General features: G+C 48.9%; 1 protein-coding gene across 1 annotated transcript in view; it reads left to right on the top strand.

Moving 5' to 3' along the window:
- Nucleotides 1–11,348: 11,348 nt before the first annotated feature.
- Nucleotides 11,349–11,506, top strand: part of SRXN1 (sulfiredoxin 1) — a 7,109-nt gene continuing 6,951 nt past the window's right edge. The window contains exon 1 of the mRNA XM_011979881.1: nt 11,349–11,489. Within this exon, the coding sequence (XP_011835271.1) occupies nt 11,349–11,489 (141 nt within the window). The remainder of the gene's footprint in view (nt 11,490–11,506) is intronic.

The raw sequence follows: 11,506 nt of genomic DNA, 5'->3' as shown, positions 1-11,506 counted from the left end.
GCCCCGGGTCCGCTACCTGCGCCCGCAGCGCCCTCGCCCACCCCCCGCTGCGTTTCCCTGCCCATGCCCCTCTCGTGAGGACCCCTGACCAGCCCTGAACTTTTCTCTCCAGCCCCCAAGCCCACGACTCACTTCCAGCACCGTCTTCCCCAGCGTCCCCCTACCCACTGCGTCCTTTCCGGCCACCCCTCGGACCTTGACCCCCTGTCCGCGCCTTCAAGGCTCCCAACTCAGGCACCAGGTCCGCACCTCTCCCGCGCCCAAGAGCCGGAAATTTCTCCCGCCCAGACCCCGCGCTGCTCTTCTAACTTCTAGATCTTTTCTGTCGCTTCTCAGCTGAATCTCTCTGACCATTCCTCTGTTGGAGCCCCCAATGAAAGCCGCATATCTATACCCTTGACGCCCATGCCTGCCTCAGCTTCCCCATCCATACCTGGACGCAGGCCCTGCCGCCCTGAGACCACAATCCAACCCCAGACCATCCCTCTGGCCTCTACTGAGTCTCCCAGAGTGTGCCCATCTGGGGATCTAATCTTCACCCTTCTTGAAGTCTCCAATCTGTCCCTGATCCCATCCATGCTCAGGCCTTAGGTCCGGCCATACATACACATACACACACACACACATACACACACACACACACACACTCCCACACACATTTCCTACTCTCTTCTGTCCATGGGGATCTCATCACCCACTCCCAGCCCCAGCTCCAGATGCCCTCACCTCTCTAGCAACTCTCACCCCTCTGAGTTTACCTAACCTGGAGGGGGCTTGAGGGGCACTTCAGGGCCCTGCCCCCTAGTGTAACCCCTCTCTCCCCGGCACAACCTGGGCTTCCACAATCTGGAGCTGCCCTACCCCCAGACTCTCTGAGCACTTTCCCCCATCCCCAGGGCCACAGATCCCCTTCCTTACTTGTTGGGGGGAGGTCTGGAGCACCTCACCAATGCCCTTCCCCCGTCCGGCTGGGTCCTTCCAGTTATTTATTTGTGTATTTATTTATTTATCTATTTATTATTCTATTTAATCTCTTGGCCTCACCCAGGGACAGTCTGGCTTCCCCAGCTGGACTGGGAGGTCAGGAAGCCAGGCAAGGAGAGGGACAGCATAGGCCACAGAAGGCTGCCCCCACCACACACACCCCCGCGTCTCGGGAGAAATCCATCCTCACCAGAGCCCGCACTCACTAAGGAAGGGGACTCGAGAATTGGGGGGCAGCTTGCTGACCCTCAACTTGTGGGGTGAGGGAGCATCAGGAGGTCCAGGCGTGGGGCAGGTCCCCGCCCTCCTGAACCTTACCCTGCCACTCCAGGCAGCCCGGAGAGAGGAGCCTCCTCGATTTGTTTCTTATTTATTCCTCTTCCCGAGGGACCCCAGGTTCCAGGGACCGACTGAGCCCCGGACCCGCTGGGGCCTCTGGCCTGCTCCCCGGGAGGGGCGCTCTCTCCCGGCCACGTCTATGCAACTCTCCCGGACAGAGGGGCCGGGCTGCCAGCCACCCGCCCGTTGGCCGCCACTACCTCCTCCGCTGCGCTTTTGCATGCCCGGGCGAGGACCGAAGCACACACCTCCACGCGCACGGGCCCCGGCCCCCTCCGCTTTAAGCACACGCCTCTGCCCCATTGCTCTGCACCCAGCTTACGGGCAGGAGTCCTGGACTCTCAGATCCTCCTCTCCCCTCCTCTTAGCCACAAAAGAAGGGGGAGACTGGAGGCACCCCTGTAGCAGGGGCACTTCCCCAGGGCTCCAGAGGGGTGAATGGGCCTTTGCTCAGCTCCAGGCCCAGCGGGAAGGGAGGCTGCAGGGATGGTGGGAGGGAGAGGGGTAGCAGAAGCAATTATGGAGGGTGTTGACCCTGTAAATAGGAACTTCTGACAGCAATAATTTTCCATGCATGCTAAGCCTTTTGGCCATATTTTGTATGAGCGCTTGGCGCTCCTCCTCCGTCCTATCCCAACTCACCCCCAAACCCCCATCCCTTCCCCACCTCCAGCAGTATTACTTGTAACGCAATTCAGGGATATTAAAGGGACTTTGGCCACTCACCATCGCCTCCAGACGTTCTGATTGGAGCAGGGTGCGGGGGCGAAGGGGGGAACGAGAAGAAGGGGAGGGCATCCGAGAGACAGTATTTTTCCACTCCGTTTTCCTCTCTATAGCCTGACCAGCCTGTAGCTGCCACCAAGGGTCACATAGCCCCAAGGGTCCCTTGGCATTTACAGGGTCTCAGGCATCCTCAATCCTTAATATTCCTCAAATAAGGGTTTAAAAACCTGATTAATAACATGTGAGTGAAGTCAGTTGCCTTAAGACGTTAGGGAAGGTGAAGCCTGTTACTAATTGGAGTGTGTCTCACCTTAGAGAAATACGATTCAAATTACACCTACCAAACAATTACAACTGTGGTCCACATGTGTCTGTGGACAGCCAGTTTACAACCCCAATATTCTTCCCCAGTTCATCCCCTACTGCTCTGCCCAGTCATATATGGTCACATATTCAGTGAGTGGAAGCAGGCAAAAATGTTGACTTTGGCTCAGCTGGCAAAGTTGTCCAAAAACAGTGAGTTGCCCATAGAGCTTCTGAGCTACCTGTCACCAAAAGTGTTCAAGACAACCAATACATCATCCTCAATAGCTGCCTTAGTGATCCTTCAAAATACAAATCTGTCTCACCTTACTGAAAACTTCAGTGGGGACCACCAACCCCTGCCACCTACCCTCAACTCACACTTACCAAGAAGCATAACCTGCATGTTTTGAGGGATGGATGCCGAGTAATGGGATGGGGAAGCTGCAGGCTAGAACCTGCCTCCTCTGGGGCCTCTTTGTCGGTTTCCTCCTGTGTAAGCAGTGCACTCAGTTTGCAGACTGTCTACCTGGTGCCTGTCCGCCTTCCCTCCACACACCTCTGGACAAGCAGCTGCATCCTGAGCAATGTGCTAGCTGTTTTCAACAACAACAGCAGTTGTGGGAACCTTCCCCTAACTCTGGAAAATCTCCAATGGTTTCTTGTTTGTTTTCTTTGAGACAGAGTCTGGCTCTGTTGCCCAGGCTGGAGTGCAGTGACGCAATCTCAGCTCACTGCAACTTCTGCCTTCTGGGTTCAAGCAGTTCTCCTGCCTCAGCCTCCCAAGTAGCTGGGATTACAGGCATGCACCACCATGCCTGGCTACTTTTTTTTTTTTTTTTTTTTGAGATGGAGTCTCGCTCTGTTGCCAGGCTGCAGTGGCATGATCTTGGCTCACTACAACCTCTGCCTCCCAGGTTCAGGCAATTCTCCTGCCTCAGCCTCCTGAGTAGCTGGGACTACAGGCGCATGCCACCATGCCCAGCTAATTTTTGTATTTTTAGTAGAGACAGGGTTTCACCATATTGGCCAGGATTGTCTCAATCTCTTGACCTTGTGATCCGCCCACCTCAGCCTCTCCAAGTGCTGGGATTATGGGCATGAGCCCTTGAATGAGGCCAATTTTTGTATTTTTAATAGAGACGGGGTTTCACCATGTTGGCCAGGCTGGTCTCGAACTCCTTGCCTCAAGTGATCTGCCTGCCTCGCCAGTGGGGTTTGGAGAAACCCAGGCACCTGCTGCATCCCTTAACCACCCACATACACTGCCCATGACTGGCTATTGGATCCATTATGTTTGTTTTAGGTGCCAGGAACAGAAACCACTCTAGATCAGGATTTTATAAACATGTATTAAATCCCTTTGAAGAGAAAGGATTTAATACTTCAATAATTGGCTGCTGACAAAATTTGTGGAAGGGCTGAAGAAGTGAGCCATCTGCTGGAGTCTAGAACTCCACTGCAGAACTGCTGCTACCGAGACAGCACCTGCCTCTTCCACAGTCAGTGGTGGGGGAGGGTGTGGAGTGGGGGTTGGTGGTGGTCAATAGGGTGCACTGGAACTACTGAGTTGAAGAACACCACATCATAGGTGCAACCGAGGGATCAGCAGGCCCTTGCCACTGCCTCTATAACTGTCTCCTGTCTCCCACTGTGCTGGTGGCACAATGCTGGAACACTGCTACAGAAAATCTTAACACCTCCAAGACAATCTTGACAGTAGCAAGAGTCAAACCAGTCGGAAGATGGCCCCAGCCCACGTCTGCCATCCATATCTCGTGGAAGTACATCTAACTGGTAGAACTTAATTCCCTGTTAGTATCTTTGCGGCAAAGAGATCTGAGAAATATAGTTTTTAACTCTCCAACTATGCAATCTAGAAGGCACCCTAGAGGGAGGTGGGAAAGAATGCTGGGTCTCCATCAGCCATATCCAGCCCAGTTATACAGGTCCAATAACCATTCCACCCCACCCCTCTCTCCTGGATTAGCAACCATGCAATCTGGGGATTGAACATCAGCTTAAGAGGTAGTCTTTACTGGTCTAAGAATACTAACATCTCCCACGGTTCAGAAATGGGCACATAACCTAATTCTGGCCAATGAGACTTAAGGAGAGGGTTGCCGGAAGGGTATGGAAAACTTGCTGCTTCCTTTTTCTTAAAAGGAAAGGAAGTCCAGTTCCTCTTCCCCTCAAATGTGAACAGAGAAGCATGTCATCTTGTGACCATGAAATGAACTGGCCTTAGCATGAAGCCTACACCACATATGGCAATGCAGGGGCATGGAAAAAGCCTGGGTCCTTTATGACATCACGGAGCCAATGAAAACACCACCCTGAATCCCACTCATGGTGCTTGCTGCCTGTGGACTTCTGTTTACTTGAACATACCTGAAGACATGAGTTTACTGTTTAAGTCAGTTGAATCAGGTTCCTGTTACCTGCAGTCCAGAGTACCTCAACTGGCACATGGATCCAGTCTGCTTTTTACGACGTTCTCAAAGAGCTTTGAGACCTCCATGACATGACATGACATGACTATCTGGTTCTCCTCTTACTTGTCTGGCTGCTCCACCTAGCAGCTTTGCAGACTCACCTACCCGATACCCAAGGAAGGAACCCACTTTCTGCTCTGTGTACTCTCCTAAAGCAATCTAATTACACCCATGGGTTCAATTTCTACCTACATGAGATGGCCCATACACTAACATTTTCAATTCCAGCCCCCTCTCTGAGCTGCAAATCTGTATCTGCCTGTAGGCCACCTCCACTTTGATATCCCAAAAGCACCAGAGACCAGCCCAGGTCTGAAGCTGTGATTTGCTTCTCCTCTGGGGCATCCCACCTCTGTGAATGACACCAGCACCCATCCAGTCCTGCAGTCACAAAACCCAGAGGTCATCTCTCACGTCTGTCTCCCCATCCCACCACCCAATCCACCAGGTCCTGTCAATTTTTCCTCTCCATCTTCTCAGTCTCCACCTTGGTCCAGAGCCACCATCATCTCTTATCTAGACAACTGTACTAGTCTTCTCCCTGGTCTCCCCGGATCCATTCTGCCTCCCTGGCCTCCCTCCCTCCATCCACAGCAGCCACAGGGATCTTTCAGAAATGCAGATCAGATCATGGCTGTCTTAGTCTGCGTAGGCTGCTGTAACAAACTACCGTAGACTAGGTGGTTTAGAAACAACAGAAATGTATTTCACACAGTTCTGGAGACTGAGAAGTCCTAGATCCAAGGGCCAGCAGATTCAATGTCTGGTAAGGACCTGATTTCTGGTTCTACCATCTTCTCATCATGTCCTCACATGGTAGAAGGGGTGAGGGAGCTCTCTGGGATCTCTTTTATAAACTCACTAATTGCATTAATGAGGGTTCTGCCTTCATGACCTAGTTATCTCCCAAAAACCCACCTCCTAATACCATCATACTGGGGGTTAGGATTTTAACATGAATTTTGGAGGAACACAAACATTCTGTCTATAGCATTCTGCCTCCGTCCCCACCCCCCGCCAAATTCACATCCTTCTCACATGCAAAATACATTCATTCCTTACATCCCAACAGCCCCAAAAGTCTTAACTCATTCCAGCATCAACTCTGAAGTCTAAAATTCAAAGTTTTATTACCTAAGTGTCATCTAAGTCAAATATGGCTGAGACTCAAGGTGTGATGCATCCTGGGGCAAATTGTTCTCCAGCTGTGAGCCTATTAAATCAAGCAAGTTATTTGCTTCCAAAATACAATGGTGGGACAGGTATAAGATAGACCATTCCAAAAGGGAAAAATAGGAAAGAAGAAAGGAATAGCAGATCCAAATTACATCCAAACTACAAGGCAAACTCCATGAGATCTTAAGGCTCAAGAAAAATCATTTTTGGTTCATTAAATGCTCTGCTTCCAGGCCCACTGAGGCAGCCTTCCAGATCCACGATGGTGTTGGTCCCACCCTCTGTACCCTCTGGGGTGGTGGTCCTGTCCCTCCAGCTCTATCCAGCAGAGGTCATGTTCCCAGGGCTCTGGGTAGCCCCACCCCAACAGCTCTGGGCAGCTCTTCCTCCATGGCTTTGGACAGAGGCCCTCTAACCTGTTGAATGCAAGGCAATGTCCCTGACTTTTGAAAGCAAGGAGATAGCCTTGATGACCTCTGAATTGCCTTCAGGGTCATTCTTCCCTTGTCTTGAACAATAGTTTGCATTCTGGTCTTGTCCTGAAAAACCCAAGAAGTCAAACAGCCTTCCTTCATCCCTCCCCATCTCCTTCCCCTTCAATTCAAGATGGCAGTTTTCCAGCTGGGATGGCTGATTAAGTTCATAACCATTACAGTCTCCTTATGGAGACTAATGTTTTCTCCCAAACATTCTTTCTGATTCTTTGCAATATGGATAGGCTGAAAATTTTTCAAATCTTTACATTTTGCTTCCTATTTGCTTAAAAGTCGCATCTTTAACTCATTTATTTCTACTTATATTTTACCGTAAGCAGTCAGGAGGAGCCAAGCCACAGCTTCAACACTTTGCTTAGAAACAGCTTCAGTTAAATATCCCGTTTCATTGCTCACAAGTTCTACCTCCTATAAAGCACTAGAACATGGACATAATTCAGCCAAGTTCTTTGCCATTTTGTAACAAGATGGTCTTTTTTCCATCGTCCAATATCTTCCTCATTTCCTCATCCAAATGGCCTTTTTCATCTGTATTTCTACCAATACTCTGTTCAGGATTCCTTAGTTATTATCAGGTTCCTGATTTTTAAAATTTGAAGTTTTCTTTACAGTTCCACTGCACTCCAGCCTGGGTGACAAAAGTGAGACCCTGTCTCAAAAGAAAGAAAAAGGACACTAATCTCACTCACGAGGGCTCTGCCCCCAGGAACCCCGCGACATAATCACTTCCCAAAGGCCCACCTCCCAACATCAGCACCTGGGATTTCAACATATGGATGTTGGGGAGATACAGAGTCACCTTGATCTTGGATTTCTCAGCCCCTGAAACTGTGAGAAATAAATTTCTGTTGTTTATAAGCCACAGTCTATGGTATTGCTATGGCAGCCAAAAGGACTAAGGCACTTCCTCAGAACCACATGCCATTCTTTTGCAGCACCTACTATCAATGTATACTTTACACTCTCCATTAACCAGTGTGATTATTTGATCATTATCTGAATCCTCCACTACACTGTAAGCTTCATAATGCAGAGATTGGTAGTGTCTTTTTGCTGATCACTAAATCCCCTGGGTCCAGCCCAGCCAATAGCAGTTGACCAGTAATTACCTTTAAATGAACTCCATACCTTTAAGTCATTATAATAAATAATGGTGGCTTATGCTTTTAAGAAAGTCTCTGCCCCCCAATGCTATAGCTGGTTTGTTCATATGTAGGCATCTGACTAGAACTTGGAAATTTTCTCTCTCTCCCTCTCTCTGTGCCATAAGGCCTGTAACTTGAGAGCTGTGGCTCCAATTGCTAGCTACTTATCAATCTCTATTCTTCCTTAGTAAGAGAACTCCAATTTTAGCTGAGCACATTACCGCTACGAATGAAGACAACATATCCAGCTGCCCTTGCAGCCAGGGGTGGCCATGTGACCAATTTCTAGTCAATGACACGCAAGGGGAAATGTTATATAAAATTTCTGAGATAGCATCCTAAAAAGGGGAAGGGTCATATCCTTTGCCTTTCCATTTCTCCACCTCTTTTCAGGGTGGAATTTGGATGAGATGGCTGGCACTTCAGCAACTATCTTGAATAGGAGGTGACCCTGGGAATGAAAACTCTGCTCAAAAATGATGGAGCAGAAAGATAGAAAGGGCCTATGCCACTAGTGACCATGGAGCAGCCATCCCAGCCATGGACTTCCTACCTCCAGACTTTTTTTTTAATAGAGGGAACACTTTAAGTTGTATTAAGTCTCTCTTGTCAGGTTTCCCTTATTGAAAGCCAAATATCATTGCTGTTGACAGTCATGTTCCTGACATGTAGAGATAATCCCTCTGCTGAGTGAGGGCAGAAAAAAGAAATCTCTCAACTTACTTTCCCCTGAGGCCCGGCTTCACCTCAGTCAAAGGAATAGCGAAGCATCCCCATTTTCATTAAGCTAATTCACATTGGCTTTCTGTCACTTGCAAACAAAAGTCTTGACTAATACATCAAGACTAGTCTGAAAGTGAAGACACGGAGAGACCTTCAAGCTCTGTTATAATTTAAAATGCAATCAAACAGCAAACATTTATTGAGCACTTATAATGTGTTGTGCACTGTTCTAAGGACCTCACCTAACATCATCTCTCTTCATTCTTCCAACATCCCTGTGAATTAGGTGACCGCATGTCCATTTTGCAGATTAGGAAACAGGCACGGGCAGGTGACTAGCCCGAGGTCACATATGCAATAAAATAGTGCAATTTTAACCTACGCAAGGTACAGAATTATAGGGGATGACCCAGTATCAAGTTTCCCTTTTGTTTTAGTTTTGGCTCCCTGATAGCAAGTCTGAGACTTTAGTGTAAGTCATTTATGTGGAAGGTGATCCCTGGAAGCAGAAGTAAGGGGTGAGAGGAATGGGACAGAGAGGGTGTTAGTGAAGTCAGTTCTAGTAATAGGAATGAGTACTTCTGGCCTCTGAGAAGGTTCCAGAGAGATCTGAATGGTCTAGAACACCTCTCCGAATCATCCACCTGTGACAGTAGAAGACTGGCATTTACTCACCGGCTCCTGCCCCCATTAGTGAATGGCCTGGCACCTCTGGAACGTATGGTCAGAGCTCCCACAGGGATACCCCATCTATCAAATGGGGATGGAGATAACAGACTCATCTCATAGAGCTGCTGGGTTCCAAGAGTTAATATATGTAAAGCGCATCAAACCATGCTGAGCACAGGGAAGGCACTCAGTAATGTATGCTGTGTATGACCTGAGGGAAGAGCGTTCCATGCAGAGGGAATAGCAAATGTAAAGGGCCTGAGGCCAGGACATGTTCGCTGTGGAGGAGGCACAGCAAGGAGACCAGTGTGACTAGAGTGGACTCCAGGGCTCGAGGAGTGGATGGTCATAAGGTGTGAGTCACTGCATCCAGCCAGGAAAGGTTTCTTCACTCTTAAAAAGAGGTGCGAAGGATGTCCTAACTTCCACTTGTGGACATTCACATGTAGTGATGTGATGCTTTGAGCTACAGCAGCCATCTTGGGACCATGAAGGGCACATTGCAGGATAATAGAACACTGAGGATGATGGCACAAAGGGATAGACAGAACCAGAATCTTTTTTTTTTTTTTTTTTTCTGAGACAGAGTCCTGCTCTGTCACCCAGGCTGGAATGCGGTGGCATGATATCAGCTCACTGCAACCTCTGCCTCTCAGTTTCAAGCGATTCTCCTGTCTCAGCCTCTGGAGTAACTGGGACTACAAGCGCGTACCACCATGCCTGGCTAATTTTGGTACTTTTGGTAGAGACAGGGTTTCACTATGTTGGCTAGGCTGGTCTCGAACTCCTGGCCTCAAGTGATTTGCTTGCCTCAGCCTTCCAAAGTGCTGGGATTACAGGTGTGAGCCACTGCACCCAGCCAGAACTGGAGTCTTTGTTCAACTGCCTCTTTACCAACCTTAGACATGCCTACCACATCTTATTATGTGAGAAAACAAACCTTCTTATTGCTTAAGCAATTTTGAATTGGGCCATAGATATCTTAACACAGAGAATTTGATACCAGGATATGAGGTCCCCCTGAGTACACCATGATGAAAGAATCAGGCCAGAGCTCCACTTTTCCACTCTAGAAACTGTTATCTTGCCATTCTTACTTCTTATAATGAGGAAGATGTTTTAGAAGGGATAACTTCCTTCTTGATGAAATTCTCTAATTCTTTTTTTTTTATTTTTATTTTTTTGAAACGGAGTCTCGCTTTGTCGCCCAGGCTGGAGTGCAGTGGCGGGATCTCGGCTCACTGCAAGCTCCGCCTCCCAGGTTCCCGCCATTCTCCTGCCTCAGCCTCCTGAGTAGCTGGGACCACAGGCGCCCGCCACCTCACCCGGCTAGTTTTTTTGTATTTTTTTAGTAGAGACGGGGTTTCACCGCTTTAGCCAGGATGGTCTCGATCTCCTGACCTCGTGATCCGCCCGTCTTGGCCTCCCAAAGTGCTCTGGGGCTGAGGCGTGGGTGTCAGTTCTACTTCTGGAAACAAAGTATCATTTAGGTGTCCACGGGAATTATGTTTGGAAAGGGAAAGGCTCAAATCTTGGTCTCAGTGTTCTAAGGTTTTGTGAGAGACTAAGAACCCAAAATAAAAGATCTTCAACAGCAAAATGGATGTTACGCAATTCACAGAGCACTATGAGCACTCTCTCAATTCACACAACTTTGAGTGAGCGGCAGCATTACTTCATTTTACAGACAGGATTCAGACAGTGTCAGCAACTGGCTCAAGGCAAAGTAGAAACCCCTGGCCCCCTCCTCCATGTGGAGTTTTCTCAGGCTGGCAGGGTAAGTATGCATTCCTCCATGTTTGTGCCATCCACGTGGAGAAGAAAGACAAACAAACCAGACATGGTTGTCTTCAACCGAGTCTGGGATTGTCCACCTTCCTGCTTGGAGTTGGTGGTTAGGTGGCTCCACAGTATGGACTTGTATGACCTGACTTTCATTTTAGCTGATCTTGAACAAGCGGGTCTATAACTGCACCTACTTCCAGTAGTGTTGTAATGATACAAACAGTGTGGAACTCGAAGGCAGGGCCCACACATTGTCAGCGCGATTCCTGAGGGCTCCGTGTGACAGTCACTGTTGCTGAACCAAGGCAACCAGCCGTGGGGCAGAGAGCGGACTCCGGAGCCAGACTATCTGGATTTGAATGCGGATTCGGCCACTTACTAGCTCCGTGATCTTGGGTAAATCACTTAAACCTCTGTGTCTCAGTCTCCTCTTCTGTAAAATGGGAATAACAATCATACCTTCCTTGCAGGGTTGTTTCGAGGTTTAGATAAGTCAATATTCGTGCAAAATGTTTGGAACGGCGCCAGACACAGCCAGCACCAGATTGGAAGTGGAACCGTTGGTGGGGATCATCACCTCGCTGGCTAGGAGCCCTAGCAGCGGGGCAGCAGCGCACTGCAGGCTTTGCCGACTCATCTCGGCTGGGCAGGTTCGCCTCGCTCTCCA

This window comes from Mandrillus leucophaeus, unplaced genomic scaffold, assembly GCF_000951045.1.
Source record: "Mandrillus leucophaeus isolate KB7577 unplaced genomic scaffold, Mleu.le_1.0 Scaffold206, whole genome shotgun sequence".
In the NCBI taxonomy this organism is placed as follows: domain Eukaryota; kingdom Metazoa; phylum Chordata; class Mammalia; order Primates; family Cercopithecidae; genus Mandrillus; species Mandrillus leucophaeus.
This window is presented reverse-complemented; position numbering and strand designations above follow the sequence as displayed.